General features: G+C 39.5%; 1 protein-coding gene across 3 annotated transcripts in view; it reads left to right on the top strand.

Moving 5' to 3' along the window:
• The first annotated feature begins 6,190 nt into the window (after window positions 1-6,190).
• The window catches only part of grin2bb (glutamate receptor, ionotropic, N-methyl D-aspartate 2B, genome duplicate b), a 205,338-nt gene continuing 194,852 nt past the window's right edge, over window positions 6,191-16,676 (top strand). Inside the window, exons 1-2 of one of the 3 annotated variants that reach the window (XM_049469740.1) lie at window positions 6,191-7,251; window positions 13,703-14,422. In XM_049469740.1, the coding sequence (XP_049325697.1) occupies window positions 14,396-14,422 (27 nt within the window). In that variant the 5' untranslated portion in view covers window positions 6,191-7,251; window positions 13,703-14,395. Of the gene's footprint in view, window positions 7,252-8,956; window positions 9,942-13,702; window positions 14,423-16,676 lie in introns of those variants that run through there. The other 2 variants (XM_049469742.1, XM_049469741.1) reach the window with 2 other exon arrangements.

Below are 16,676 nucleotides of genomic sequence, written 5' to 3'. Positions count from 1 at the left end.
TTGTTTATAAGGGATTATCAGTATTGCTATTTATTCTTAAAGCCATAAATAATATTGTTTTTATTAGTTCTTTTATAACAGTTTTATATCCCAGTTAAAAAAATTAATAGTAACATAATTAGCTTTTAGACTTTTACTTGCTTATTTCTTTTCTTTTCTTTTTTTTTTCATTTATTTTTTCATTGTGATTTTTTTTTGTTTGTTTTAGTTTTGGTCTGGAGAGACATATCATCTGCTGGTGTTGATCCACCAATTATCAAGTCTAATTATCAAGTCTAAAGTCAGTGCAGTGTTTTCCCACAAAATCTTACAGCACTTCATTCTTCCCTCTTTAATATTTACATCTTCTAAGATGCTGATTTTTGGGTTTTTATTGCTGTAAGCAATAATCAACAATAAAGGAAAGAAATGCTTAAAATAGATCACTCTGTCTGTAAAACATCTATATAATATGAGTTTCACATTTTTAACTGAATTACTGAAATAAAGTACATTTTCAACGATATTCATTTTTTTTTGACATGCACTAGTATGTTATATTTGTCCAAATATTAACAAAAGAATTTCTAGAAAGAAGAATACACACTTGATGGTCTCTTTCAAGTTTGTTTGACCACAAGAGGGCGCTCTTGAGTCAGTAAAAAAGGAATGGGTTCATATGAAGCAATTGTACGAATTTGTGTAAGAATTTTTATAATGAAAACTATACTAATTTCCTCAACACAGAACGAATGTTTTACATTTTAGTAGTAATTTTAGGAGCGTTTAAACTCCAGTTATAGACCTTTTAAACTCTCCAGCAGCAGCTCACCAACCAGTCAAGTCAGCCCTCAGTAGAGAGCCAGAGAATCTGTCAGTGATTGAGAGTCACGTGGTTTTATTAAAGTGCCCAGAGTTGCCAGGTTCTCGTTTTCTCCTCCAAATTGAGCTTGTTTGAAAATCCAGTCGTGGGTGAAAATTCTGGGGTGGCGGGGTACGTTTTTGGGCTACTTTTATAAATTACAGGGGCCGCCACAAAAAAAAAAAAAAAAAAAAAAAAAAGGCACAAAAAAACCCCAACAAAAAATCACAACGTAACCAGACATCACACATCGATAAAAAAAATGTTAAAGAGGAGAGAAGACAGGAGGGGTAAGAACAGAAAGAGTAAGTAAGTAAAATTTTTTTTTTTGCTAATTGTGTAACTATTAAATGCTCTTGACACGGATATAAAACTTTTTATAAAATAACTAATAAAACACTAATGTTACAATATTATTAATGACAAAGATAAATAGCAACACTGATAATATAAACAAAACACTAAGTCGTACACTCATAGTTGTTTTGACATTTGCTTTAAACGTGTGACAGACATATATTTTGGGCTAGTTTAAGCTTCTGAAGGGCAGGTTTTAGACTGAATTCAGACTGGATATATTTGTTGGACCTGGCAACAATGAAAGCGCGTATCGTCCAGTAGCAGAGAAAGTAGTAGAAACAAACAAAGTCTTTAAACTGGAAAAATAGAAGGAAAACAGCGTCTCCAGAGGAGCTGAGCGAGAAGACCAGTGACTCTACTGTGGATTATTATCTTCTGTAAACAGCACTGATAAATATAAGCAGACTAAAATGAGCTAAAAATGCTATTTCTACTGAACCCAGCCTTCTAATGTTACTTAAATACACTGCTCAAAAAAATAAAGGGAACACTCAAATAACACAATATAACTCCAAGTAATCAAACTTCTGTGAAATTAAACTGTCCACTTAGGAAGCAACACTGATTGACAATCAATTTCACCTGCTGTTGTGCAAATGGAATAGACAACAGGTGGAAATTATTGGCAATTAGCAAGACACACTCAATAAAGGAGTGGTTCTGCAGGTGGGGACCACAGACCACTTCTCAGAACCTATGCTGTCTGGCTGATGTTTTGGTCAGTTTTGAATGTTGGTGGTGCTTTCACACTCGTGGTAGCATGAGACGGACTCTACAACCCACACAAGTGGCTCAGGTAGTGCAGCTCATCCAGGATGGCACATCAATGCGAGCTGTGGCAAGAAGGTTTGCTGTGTCTGTCAGCGTAGTGTCCAGAGGCTGGAGGCGCTACCAGGAGACAGGCCAGTACACCAGGAGACGTGGAGGAGGCCGTAGGAGGGCAACAACCCAGCAGCAGGACCGCTACCTCCGCCTTTGTGCAAGAAGGAACAGGAGGAGCACTGCCAGAGCCCTGCAAAATGACCTCCAGCAGGCCACAAATGTGCATGTGTCTGCACAAACGGTTAAAAACCGACTCCATGAGGATGGTATGAGGGCCCGACGTCCACAGATGGGGGTTGTGCTCACAGCCCAACACCGTGCAGGACGCTTGGCATTTGCCAGAGAACACCAGGATTGGCAAATTCGCCACTGGCGCCTTGTGCTCTTCACAGATGAAAGCAGGTTCACACTGAGCACATGACAGACGTGACAGAGTCTGGAGACGCCGTGGAGAGCGGTCTGCTGCCTGCAACATCCTTCAGCATGACCGGTTTGGCAGTGGGTCAGTAATGGTGTGGGGTGGCATTTCTTTGGAGGGCCGCACAGCCCTCCATGTGCTCACCAGAGGTAGCCTGACTGCCTTTGGTACCGAGATGAGATCCTCAGACCCCTTGTGAGACCATATGCTGGTGCGGTTGGCCCTGGGTTCCTCCTAATGCAGGACAATGCTAGACCTCATGTGGCTGGAGTGTGTCAGCAGTTCCTGCAAGATGAAGGCATTGAAGCTATGGACTGGCCCGCCCGTTCCCCAGACCTGAATCCGATTGAGCACATCTGGGACATCATGTCTCGCTCCATCCACCAACGTCACGTTGCACCACAGACTGTCCAGGAGTTGGCGGATGCTTTAGTCCAGGTCTGGGAGGAGGTCCCTCAGGAGACCATCCGCCACCTCATCAGGAGCATGCCCAGGCGTTGTAGGGAGGTCATACAGGCACGTGGAGGCCACACACAATACTGAGCCTCATTTTGACTTGTTTTAAGGACATTACATTAAAGTTGGATCAGCCTGTAGTGTGTTTTTTCACTTTAATTTTGTGTGTGGCTCCAAATCCAGGCCTCCATTGGTTAATAAATTTGATTTCCATTGATGATTTTTGTGTGATTTTGTTGTCAGCACATTCAACTTTGTACAGAACAAAGTATTCAATGAGAATATTTAATTCATTCAGATCTAGGATGTGTTATTTGAGTGTTCCCTTTATTTTTTTGAGCAGTGTATATCACAGATATTATGTTATTTAACGTTACAGCATGAGTGTTTACACCTCTGAAACTGGGCTTCAAAATCCACAAATGTTTATTTCATAAGTACTGGACTTTTTTATTTCATCTGAAGCACCAAAATACAGTCCAACAGTTTTAACAGTAAAGACTAAATGTAAGCTAAGCTAAGTCAAGCTAAAACATCAGTTAAAGATCATTTTATATAGATGATTAGAAACCGTGTAGTTATGTATGTAATTTAAATGTATTTTCAGTTATTATTTTTAAATGGCCATTTACAGTTTTGTAACATTTGAGCAGGTTGTTTTATGCAGCCGAGGACAACTGAATTAATAAACACCTTTATTGTTGAAGTACTAGCTTTTACTATCTCTACCCGATTTGTAACTTACCTGAAACCTGATTTATACTACACGTGCAGTACAATTATGCCATTTCCTCATGTCACTGCTGCTACTAACATCTCTAGAAAACGTTTCTCAGACTTTGGTATATATAGGTATATGTTTGGGTAAAATGATCATTGTTGGTTTTCTTTAAATTCCAAATAGAAATATTGTCATTTAGAGCATTTGTTTGAAAATGAGAAATGGCTGAAATAACAACAAAAAAGCAGAGCTTTTAGATCTCAAAGAATGCAAAGAAAACAAGTTCATATTCTTAAATATTTAAGAGTATTTGGTGGAATAACCCTGGTTTTTAATCACAGTTTTCATGCATTTGATGCTAGGCATGTTCTCCTCCACCAGTTTTACACACTGCTTTTGGATAACTTTATGCCTTTACTCCTGATGCAAAAATTCAAGCAGTTCAGTTTGGTTTGATGGCTTGTGGTCACCCATCTTCCTCTTGATTATATTCCAGAGGTTTTGAATTTGGTAAAATCAAAGAAACTCGTAATTTTTAAGTTTTTCCCAGAGCTGTATGGTCTTATATTTCCCACCCCAAACAGACTGTAATGAATATAATAAACAAAATGTACATCATTCTGATTCTCTATAAACTTTAGCATTGTAATACTACACAAACTAAAGCTTAAACGACTTCTTTAGTCAAATTAGTCTGAACTCCGTGACCTGACCATCAGAATATGTGTGTAGAACCTTCAAACCTTCAAACCAGACAAGAAGCAGAAAAAAAGTAGCAGAAGACAGTGCTCTTTATTCCTTCATCTCTCCTTAACCCCACCTCCTGTCTTTTTCTTTTCTGAGAGGACAAGCAGAGGAGTGGATGAGGCAGAACGTCTGAGCTGAGACAAGAGAGGAAGACAGGTGCCAAGACACGAAAGATCAAAGACGATGATGAGATCAGGCCGAGATTGAAGAGAGAGAGAGAGAGGGAGGGAGGGGCCCTGAGAAGGAAACAGAATGAACACTAGGTAAAACATAAAAGAAAACTACTTCACTCTACCTCACTCTGCATCTTTGCAACTTTGCTCTATTTTGCCTCTGCCTCTGTCTACCTCTCTCTACCACACTGTACTCTGCCTCTTATTACCCTGCTCTTCCTCACTCTTCATCGCTCAATTTCGCTATGCCTCTCTTTTACTTTACCTTGCCCTATTTCTCTCTACCTCACCGTGCCTCACTCTGCCTTTCTCTACTTCACTCTTCCTCACTCTGCATCACACAAACTTGCTCTACCTTACTGTACCTCACCTTGCCTCCGCTCTACCTGACTTTGCATCACTCAATCTTGCTTTACCATGCTTTGCCTCTACTTCTCTCTGCCTCACTTTACCTTACTCTGCCTCTTAGTACCTCGCTCTACCTCACTTTTGGAGTGAGTAATGAAGCAGTAACTTTAGTAAGTCAAATTATGGGGAGAGTCTTTGGTAGTTAAGAGCACTTAAATGTTTCAATAAAAATATTTTTTCTCATTTTAATAAGAATAGTTCATTCCTTTTAGATTTATTAATTTATTGATCAAACACACCGATGTTCCGTTAATCACGCTGTTCGTATAAGAAGATTTTTAAGAAGCTTAGGCATGGTTAGCGAGTATACTGTATGCAAATCATGCGTGGATCATCGTGTCTTACATGGGGGAAACATCTGTTGCTTGGGCACCGAGCAAATGGCCTAATGTGAGTACACCCTTAATATGAGAGGTTTATACAAGACAGGCTCCTCCAAGATCCTCTCTATCCCTTTTCCATTGATCTGTAGATGATGTGCTGCATTGGATTCTAAGGCATTTTTTTGTTTTAGATATTTTAGGTGCTTTATCCTAATGCTATCCTAACAATGCTTTATTGCATCAATGCACTGTGATGTATCCCATTCAATTTAAATGAGAAATGCTGGTTCTGTCAGATGCAGCAATGCGGTGCATTATGGATCTGGCATCAAGATTGCAATGAACATCTGACAGTTGACTGTTGTCAGGGTTGTAATCAGTCAGTGGTGCACCTATGTGTTTCGCTGCCAAGAGAGCAATATGCCAGAAATATGTCTAAATACTTCCCATTTCAAGACGACCACACCCATTAGCGTAGATATATTCATAGGCTCTGTTGCTATTCAAACAGTGCAGATGCAAGGTGTAAAAATAGAATGTTTGCATGGAATAAGGTAGCAACAAAATATAGCTTGTGTAAAACTATTTTTCATTTAAACACATTTAAAGACATACACACAATATTTAATTGGATGGAGCAGGCAACACTTCTATTAACACCCAGCTGTTTTTTTCCCCACAGCTGTAAATATCAAATTATTTTTAATTTTCAAGTTTATAGCAATTTTTATTAAAGTTCTTTAGCTGGAATCTAAAGAACTGAAAAAATGTTGACCAGTGGAGGGAGCTAACAAGCCTAAAACCAGTTTACAGTTTTACACCACACACATATACAGAAGCTTTATTTCCAGCACTTCCAGCATATCCCCCCTTTCCTCACTCTCCCTCAGAACCTGCAGAGGGACCCCTCACTCTCTGCTTCAAGCTCTCTTTCTCTCTCTCTCTATCTCTCAGTCTCTCCATTCCATCTCTCTCCCACTCCCTCTCTGCTTTTTTAACCAGTGAGGGGAGGGAGAGAGTGAGAGAGAGAGAGAGAGAGGGAGAGAGAGAGAGAGAGAGAGACTGCTGTGGCATTCACAGGCAGACAGCGCAACCGCTAGCACCTCTTCCTCCAGTTTTTCCCTTGCCTCACTGACTCACTGTTTTTACGGAAAAGGGCTATTTTTCCTATTTAAAAACGGAGGACACCTCTGGAACAAGTCAAAAGAGGGCGGGCGAAAAAGCCGAAAACGGAAAAGAAGCGAGAAAAATCATGCAAAGAATCAGGAGACAGGAGTGAAACAGGAATGAACTGAGAGAGAGAGAGAGGGAAAAGGGAAAGAAAACACCTCCCGTGATCAATCCCCCCCTGCCCCCCCCCCCCCCCGAAGGAGAAGAGAGGGATCAAGGAACGTGGGAAAAGACGGAAGGCGCTGGAGTATTCGTTTTTTTCTTTCGTTTCATTTTTTTCTTCTTCCTCATCGTGGTGCTGGCAGGCGCCTCGTCCTTCCACCTGTTCGCTCTGTCCATCATCTGCCTGCTCATCTACTTCTCCATCTACCTGGTGTACAATTTCGCCTACCTATGACCGGCGTTGGAGAGAGCAGGGAAGGGGACGAGAGGGGCTTTTCTCGTTTCTTTGCTTCTTTTTATTCCACTCCGGCTTCACCCCTCCGTCATCCGCCGCTCCTTTCCATCGCCTCTCCTTGGACCATCCCCCTTTTCTCCCGCTCTCTTCGCCCTCTCTCAGCTCCGTAACCGCCTCCTCCGAAAGTCGTCCGGCGCTCACTGAATGAGAAAAGTTGGACCAAATCAAAAAAAAGAACAGAAAGAACACATTCCTCCTTTTTCCGTTCTTTCATTTCGCCCTTTCTTTTCCTCCTTTTCCCCTTTTCCTTTCCCCTTCCCCTTTCTTTTTTCCTTCCTCGCTCCTCCACTGCCTGCCTCCCTCCCTCCTCTTTTCTTCACACCTTTTTTTGCCGGACGCTTTAAAGTTCCTCTAGGTAGGTTCCAACAACCTGTTTAGTGTCTGTCCGCTGTCCAACCTGTTCCGTTGTTTTGTTCGTGTGTGTGTGTAAGTGTGTGTGTGGGTGTGTGGGTGTGTGTATACCTGTGCGCCCCTCCCCCTTTTGCTTTGCGTGAGCACTTCACGGAGCACACCTTGGCGCACACCTTGAACGCATGTGGTAAACCCCCCAAAACAAGCAGACGCTGTCCCTCCATCTTGTTTGTTCACTGTCCGTTCTCCAAACCCCTTCCGTTTTTTTTTTTCCTCTTGGTGTAGTCCGTAAAAGAAGGAAGGGTCTCCAGTCCAGTGCCCACGCATACACACACACACACACACAGTCACATATACACATACGCATACACACATAAAGGCAGTTGTGTGTGTGTATATATCCTCTTCATTGTACCTTTTTTCTAAACTCCTTCCGTTTTTTTTTCTCTTAGTGTAGTCCTTAAAGAAGGAAGGGTCTCTAGTCCAGTGCCCACGCATACACAGACACACGCATTCACACACGCACAGCACATACAGACACATACACCTACACACACAGGTGGCAGGTGCAGATGTTTATGTATGTATCCTGTTCTCTGTTTGTGTTCTCTAAACTCCTTCCGTTTTCTCAGTGTAGTTCGTAAAAAAGTAAAGGGTCTCCAGTCCAGTGCCCACGCATACACATAAACACACACACACACACACACACACACACACACATACATACACACGTACACACAGGTGGCATATCCACAGCTGCTTGTGCACATAGTCACCACATTTTCCGTAAACTCCATAGTCTTTCCATAATTCGAGTCCGTAAATAAAGTCCATGTTAAGTCTTGGTTTAAGGCCTAGAAGCAACACCATACCACCACACCCTATCTAGTGAAGGCTGTTGCTGCTTCTGCTGCTGCTGCAGAGGAGGCAAGCAGTTCGTTCTTTAATTCAACAGGCCTCCAGAAGCAGAAGCAAGCGCTGCTCTTATTTTCTTGAGACGTTATGTAGGCGTTCACTCGGAGGCAACGGGAATGTGCTGTAATTTATGTAGGCTTGCACCAGGAGACGCCAAAAATAGCAGGACGTTTTTATGTAGGCCTTTCTGTCAGAAACCTCACCAACATTTCTACTTCTACTTTAATTTAGACTGATTCCCATCCATGCTCAGTTTAGTGAAGGGAACGTTTGATATCATATCAAGTGCTTAACATCTTTTCTTTTTTTTTTCCTTTGTATTGTAATACCCCTCATCCCCGACTTCACAGCTGGCTTTGGCTTCTTCACGTTACGATCCCTCTTTATTTTTTAACGGGTGTTTAATTTTCATGTGTCACTCCTTCATATTTATCTTTCCCTCCCCTCACCTCCTCCGCCTCGTCTACCACCTCCAGGGAGGCGAGCTCGCACCTTCTCTGGCCTCCTCCTCATCTCCATCTTCATCACTACCACCATCATTATCATCACCGCCATCATCATCTTCATCTTCTTCACCAGATTCCCCCTCTCTCTCCCTCGCCATCTCTCTCTCTCTCGCGGGTCCCCCTGATAGGCTGACGTGTGAAAAAGCACCGTATCCCAGATGGCAGCAGATCAAAACCCAAAATTTCAGAATTAAATAAATAAATAAATTAATTAAAATAAATTCTTTTTTTTTTTAGTTTTTTTACTGTCCATTCACTGATTCATCATTCACAAGTTGCAAATTTAACTTCTTTCCTACAGAACATGATAAATTATGATAAATCTGAAGTCTCTGTTTATCACATGCATATGTTGCACGTATATTTATCATTTTAGTTAGTTTTAGTTTAGTTTTAGTTTACATATTTGTGTGAGCTGTGCAAGTCACTAAGTCAGGGTATATGTTTATGTTTTATATAGGGTATTTTATTACACAGCAGTTTAGATTAATGGCCAACATATGGAGAAATTGTGAGGATTAGTGCTGGTTGATTTATCATCAGTATTGATATATCAGGATACTCATTTATAGTTCTATCATTATTATTGGATATTGTCATATTAATGAGTTATATCCATGAATATATTCTCTTCTTTAAAAAAGTGACACTCCTGTTATGAAATAGTTTGCTTTTAGTCGTTTTATGGTCTTTTTGAAATAGCTACGTTTCAAATCCATTCAAAATATACCTAACTGATAGAGAGTTTTATAAAATTACACACTATTTAAAGCACCTTATAACAGATTGCTGTATTTTGTATTTAAAAAAGCCAGAATAAAAGAAACATACAGTACATACTATACATGAGTTCATTACTTTTGCTAATACTAAATATCTAAAACAATTAAGTGATTATAAAATTCTAAGCAGTGCTAGTTTAGTGAGTATGTCTCCATGTCATTCATCTGTTTCTTGCTCGCACATTTACTCCCCCTTTTTAAAATTGTGTTTTCTTCCCATCATGGTTTTCTATTTACCGTTTTCCATTTTCCCGCCATTCCTAAATGATATTCCAGTTGGATTTACCAGATTTATGTAGCCTCCTCGTTTCTACTTACCATTTCTCTTGAATTTCAAGGACTTCTCGCGTCTTTTGAAAGCCTGCAATTGGGCAGCACGGACATGTCAGGGGAGACCCTCTTGCGTTTCTTGTATTTTCTCTGTCCCCTCTGTGCCGTTTGTCCAGTCATCACCCAGACATTAATGAGACACTGCAGAAATGGTTAGAAGGGTAAGTACCACAGCACGGCATGTTAACACCCATTTATTGTGTGTGGTGTTTGCATGTGTGTGTGGTCTCTGTGGGTTTGGAAAGTTGGAAGTCAGTCAGCGGACTCTACACTGAACGTCTGAGATGCTACATAAGGAGGAAATAGGGTTGACATAAATGGAACACATTTTTGGCTGTAAATGAATTTATCAGTAAAATCGGTAGAGTTGTTATTCTCAAGGACTTGGTGATGTTTATCTTGATACAGGGGTGTTAATACAATACAATGGCGATATATTGCAATAAAAACTAATCTGAGTAAAGAAAAATCCAATCAGAACATTGGAATGAGATTTTCATCCTACCTCTACTATACTAGAGATCCCACATCTCCCGTAAGTTCAGTGAGTCTCACACATTTAAAAATGGGCTCCCTGATGCCTGCAAATTATATAAAATATGCCAGATTTATTTTTTAGGGCAAATGAGTAACACAGTGATAAATTCTTATAGGACTCACTTCATGCTTAGTTGACCAGTAAGTGTGGGCGGAGCTTTACAGTTTGGTTTGTTCCAGCATAAAAGGATAAAGAGAGATGTTAGGAAAAGTGACTCCTACAGTATAAATACATTAAATTACTGGAAAGAGCATTCAGGATTCACTCGTTCAAAAAAACTGCTAACATTAATTAAACAATTAAACTAGCTGACTAAGTGTTAAAGAGCTACTGTACTGCGCCCAGTCCATTAAAAGTATGTTATATTTAAGCAATAATACACGAGAGGGAGTGCTATAACGTGTGATATTGGCACGACTGTGATGCGGTCATAGGCACGACCCTCGAGTGGATTATTGGGATTATACCACAGTTCCATTATCGCTGTTTTATTAAGATTTTGAGTTAAACATGACATCGCATTTGGTTTGTATTTGGTGTGTAAGCGCTGCATTGTTGCTAGTTTACCTGTATGTGGCGAAGTAAATTATTGGAAAATCAGGTAATCCTTGACAGGTAATGTCCTAACATTCCTGGGACATGTGAGCGCCTAATTTAAACACACAAATACTAAAATCAGGTAAATAAGACCCATAAAATATGTTACTCTCTACCACTTACATCAGATGAATACACCTGAAGGCATGCCTTTTGAAAAAAAAAAACAAAGATGGGAGGAGGGAATCAACCATAACATTAATGACACCAATGAGCCCTGAAGTTACCCAAAGTCCCATGCAACTGAGACAACAGCAACACAATGAAAATCACATGAAAATGTCCAACAAGTCCTGAACTTGGGTTTTTTCCAACTTGTAGGGATGTTCCAAAATAAATGTCCTATTTGGAACTCCAAAATTCCAACATTTGAGTTCAGAATTTTTGTTTTTTATTTCTCAGATTCACAACTCAGAGATTACATTCTGAACTTTGGGTTCAGATTTTAGATTCTGAACTTTGGGCATAGATCTTAAATTCTGAATTTTGGGTATATATTTTAGATTCTGAACTTTGGGTGTTGATCTTAGATTCTGAACTTTGGGTATAGATCTTAGATTCTGAACTTTGGGTATAGATCTTACATTCTGAACTTTGGGTGTTGATCTTAGATTCTGAACTTTGGGTGTTGATCTTAAATTCTGTACTTTGGGTGTAGATCTTAGATTCTGAACTTTGGGTATAGATCTTAGAATTTGAACTTTTGGTATAGATTTTAGATTCTGAACTTTGAGTATAGATCTTAGATTCTGTACTTTGGGTGTTGATCTTAGATTCTGAACTTTGGGTATAGATCTTAGATTCTGAACTTTGGGTGTTGATCTTAAATTCTGAACTTTGGGTATAGACCTTAGATTCTGAACTTTGGGTATATATTTTAGACTCTGAACTTTGGGTATAGATTTTAGATTCTAAACTTTGGGTATAGATGTTAGATTCTAAACTTTGGGTATAGATCTTAGATTCTAAACTTTGGGTATAGATTTTAGATTCTGAACTTTGGGTATAGATCTTAGATTCTGAACTTTGGGTATAGATCTTAGATTCTGAACTTTGGGTATAGATCTTAGATTCTGAACTTTAGGTGTTGATCTTAGATCCTGAACTTTGGGTGTTGATCTTAGATTCTGTACTTTGGGTGTTGATCTTAGATTCTGAACTTTGAGTATAAATCTTAGATTCTGAACTTTGGGTGTTGAACTTAAATTCTGAACTTTGGGTTTAGATCTTAGATTCTGAACTTTGGGTGTTGATCTTAGATTCTGAACTTTGGGTGTAGATCTTAGATTCTGAACTTTGGGTGTAGATTTTAGATTCTGTACTTTGGGTGTTGATCTTAGATTCTGAACTTTGGGTATAAATCTTAGATTCTGAACTTTGGGTGTTGATCTTAAATTCTGAACTTTGGGGGTTGATCTTAGATTCTGAACTTTGGGTATAAATCTTAGATTCTGAATTTTGGGTATTGATCTTAGATTCTGAACTTTGGGTTTAGATCTTAGATTCTGAACTTTGGGTGTTGATCTTAGATTCTGAACTTTGGGTGTAGATCTTAGATTCTGAACTTTGGGTGTAGATTTTAGATTCTGTACTTTGGGTGTTGATCTTAGATTCTGAACTTTGGGTATAAATCTTAGATTCTGAACTTTGGGTGTTGATCTTAAATTCTGAACTTTGGGTATAAATCTTAGATTCTGAACTTTGGGTATAGATTTTAGATTCTGAACTTTGGGTATAGATCTTAGATTCTGAACTTTGGGTATAGATCTTAGATTCTGAAATTTGGGTATAGATCTTAGATTCTGAACTTTAGGTGTTGATCTTAGATCCTGAACTTTGGGTGTTGATCTTAAATTCTGAACTTTGGGTTTAGATCTTAGATTCTGAACTTTGGGTGTTGATCTTAGATTCTGAACTTTGGGTGTAGATCTTAGATTCTGAACTTTGGGTGTAGATTTTAGATTCTGTACTTTGGGTGTTGATCTTAGATTCTGAACTTTGGGTATAAATCTTAGATTCTGAACTCTGGGTGTTGATCTTAAATTCTGAACTTTGGGTATAAATCTTAGATTCTGAACTTTGGGGGTTGGTCTTAGATTCTGAACTTTGGGTATAAATCTTAGATTCTGAATTTTGGGTATTGATCTTAGATTCTGAACTTTGGGTTTAGATCTTAGATTATGAACTTTGGGTGTTGATCTTAGATTCTGAACTTTGGGTGTAGATCTTAGATTCTGAACTTTGGGTGTAGATTTTAGATTCTGTACTTTGGGTGTTGATCTTAGATTCTGAACTTTGGGTATAAATCTTAGATTCTGAACTTTGGGTGTTGATCTTAAATTCTGAACTTTGGGTATAAATCTTAGATTCTGAACTTTGGGTATAAATCTTAGATTCTGAACTTTGGGTGTTGATCTTAGATTCTGAACTTTGGGTATAGATCTTAGATTCTGAGTTCAAGATTTTCCAACTTCAATCCAACATGTGGGGATATTTCGAATTAAATTCCCAATTTGGAACCTCCAACATCTGAGTTAGAGATTTAAGATGTCTCTCTTGGGGTTTAGATATTAAATTCTGAATTAGAGTTCCTATTGGAACTCAAAAAAAGATTTTATGATTTTTGGATTTAAGGGGAATACAGCACAAATATATTCTTGAGCTAAGCACATTCAACAGCCATTTTAGTTCAAGCTCTGCTCACACACACACACAAACACATAGACACCTCTAAGAGAATATGTGCTTGAGTGGTGTGTCATGTATTTCTTTCCCTCCTTTTTTCAGCAGCGACAGGAGAAGAAAACGACGGATGACGCAGGAGGACATCACCAAACAGACGTCTGAAGAACCTAATGAAGTCAAAGAGTTGAGGAAGCGTCTCTTTTTCTTTAAATGTATACATTCACACTGAGCAAAGAAGAAAGGAAAAGCTGTTCTGTGTGAAATGTGGGTTTGGGACACAGCCGCTTACTCACTGGCTCAAAGTAAAATGAACTTTTAAAGATTTTTTACCCGAACAGTGTGATATAAATTAGTTTTCTTTTTTATATCTTTGTGTTTTACATCCTTTTTTACATCCAAAACGAGATGTCAATGAAGACGTAGGCCTCAGGTGTGATAGTCGGTGTGTTTACACACATTTCTATCCATCCATATTCTGAATGAAAGAGCAGGTTCACACTTTATGATTGAGTGAATCAGTGAATCGGATCTTTTGGACTTTTTTCTCGATTCATTACTGGACTCAGATCAGCTCATCTGTTGCCTTCAAAACCCCCCATCTGGATCTACACCAAGGCCAAACCGTTTAAGCCTCCATCCAGCGCTTGCTCTCCACACCTGTCCTCCTCCCTTCCTTCCTCCTGCTCCTGCGGAGCTCCTCGTGCTATTCACCAGTCTGTCATCCCTCCATCCGAGGCTATGAGAGGACGAGTGGAGACCCAGCTCATACCACCATGCCAGAGTTGAGGAGAGAGGATGACAGTTGGGCTGGCAATGTTCAAGGTAGGAAAAATTATTTCCTTCTTTCTTTCTCTCTCATTTTTGATTCTTTCTTTCTCTCACACTCTTATTCCTTATCCCTTACACACCTTCTATCCATCTTTCTCACTTTCTGTTATAATCTATGTCTCTGTATTGTCTTTTTCTCTTTTTTTCTGTCTCACTCTTTCTGTCCCATGTTCTCCACCCCCCCTGTTCCATCTTCTTTTTTCTTCTCTCTATCCCCTTCTATTCCCTCTCATATCTCCCTCTATCTCAATGTATTTTTGTCTCTCATTTTCTGCCTCACTCTCTCTGTTATGTTGGTTGGGTTCTTTTATTCTCTCTCTCTCTCTCTCTCTCTCTCTCTCTCTCTCTCTCTCTTTCATCTTTCTTTCTTTCTCTCATACTCTCTTACTCCTTGTCCCTTATGCATCTTCTATCTTTTTCATTCTCGCTTTCTCACTTTTTGTTATGCCCTATTTCTCTATATCGTCTCTCTCTCTCTCTCTCTCTCTCTCTCTCTCTCTCTCTCTCTCTCTCTCTCTCTCTCTCTCTCTCTCTTATTTTCTGTCTCTCTCTTATTTTCTGTCTATCTCTTTCTCTCCCATGTTCTCCATCCACCTGTTCCTATCGTCTTTTTTCTCTATCCATTTCTATGGCCTCTTAAAGCTCACTGTATTTCTCTCTTTCTCATTTTCTGCTTCACTCTCTCTGTTTTGTTGGTTGGGTTTTTTTACTCTCTCTCTCTCTCTCTCTCTCTCTCTCTCTCTCTATCTCTCACCCACACACCATTTTCATCTTAACCTAAATCTCACACTTCTTTTCTCTTTCTATCCCTTTCCCTTTCTCTGTCTCTTTGTTATATTTTTTCTTTCTCTCTCTCACTTACTGTTCCTCTCTCTTTCCCTACCGTCCCCTATTTTTCTTCTCACTGTATTTTTCTTAAAATTTCTTTCTCATTCACTTTTTATTCTCTCTCCCTCTCTCTATCTATCTCTCCATCCCAAATTCTCTTTATTGTCTCTTTCTCTCACACACTCACTTTTCCTTGCTCTTTTCTTTCATTTCCTTTTTATTTTATCTTTTTCAGTCTGTCACTCTCTCTCTTTCACTGATTTCTTTTGTCTTTCTTTTCTCACGTTCTTTTTCTCTTTTACTATTTCCTTCTTACTGTCCTTTTATCATTTCTCTTTTACTTCTTCCCCTCTTCCTGCCTTTTATACACTTTTTTGATCTTTCCCGCTTTCTTTTTTCTCTTTTTGTCACTTATTCTTTTTTGCATTTTCCTGCTTCATGTTTATATTTTCTTTCACTTATCATCTCTCCTACTATTCCTTATTTTTTAAATATCTCTTTCTGTGTTCATCTTTTTTTCTTCTCACTCTATTTCTCTCTGTTTACAGTTTACGCTTATCTCCCTCTGTCTCTTTCCCTCTCTTACTGTTTCCACCATTTTCTGACTCTCTTTTTGTATTCTTCTTTTTTTTTATTTACACAATTTCTTTCTCACTAATGTCTCTTCTCTCTCTGTCACTTTCTCTTTCTCAGTCTCTTTCTTTCTTTCTTGCTTTCTTTCTTTCTTTTAATATTCTCTCCCCTCTCTTTCACTCTCTCTCTTTCTGTATTGAGTATTGTTTTCTAGTGGGGACTGTAATTGTTTGTTGCTTCACTCTATGAATGTGTGAGTGAGAGTGCTGGCGTGTGAGTGCGTGTAAGCGAGAGTGTGCGAGCGCGAGTGCACGTGAGTGTGTGTGTTTGTGATGCCCGCAGCCTCGCTGCCGTCTTCTGCAGGCGTTTCTTCCAAATTGCTCTTGGTCCTGCTGCCATCTTTCAGGCTTGAATAATGTGCCTATAGTGTTGTCCAGACATCTCAACTAAGTGGGTTAACTAGAAAGAGAGAGAAAAGCAGAAAGAGGGAGAAGGAGAGAGAGAGGGAGGGGGAGAGAGAGACTGACTGAAGGAGAGAAAGATGTACTCCCCCCTCTACTCTCTCCTGATTCCCTTTTCTTTCTCAGAGCTGTGTTCCACAGAACTAATGAACTCATTCTGAAAGATGGAGGCGGTGTGTGTGTGTGTGTGTGTCAGGGGGCAGGACTCGTCAGCTAGCCTGAAATCTTTGATGATGTGTCCCTGCCTCCTGACTCTCCTTTGCTTATTAATGTAAGGTGACAGATTTGCTTTACCCTTGCTCAGTGGGGTCGGCACAGCTGCCAGTCACGCTGGCCTTTGATTGACAGACACCAGAGGGATTAAGGAAGAGAGAGCGAGAACGTCT

The sequence above is a fragment of the Astyanax mexicanus genome, chromosome 21, assembly GCF_023375975.1.
Source record: "Astyanax mexicanus isolate ESR-SI-001 chromosome 21, AstMex3_surface, whole genome shotgun sequence".
In the NCBI taxonomy this organism is placed as follows: Eukaryota; Metazoa; Chordata; class Actinopteri; order Characiformes; family Acestrorhamphidae; genus Astyanax; species Astyanax mexicanus.
Note: the sequence above shows the minus strand (reverse complement) of the source record. Positions and strands in the feature narration are given on the sequence as shown.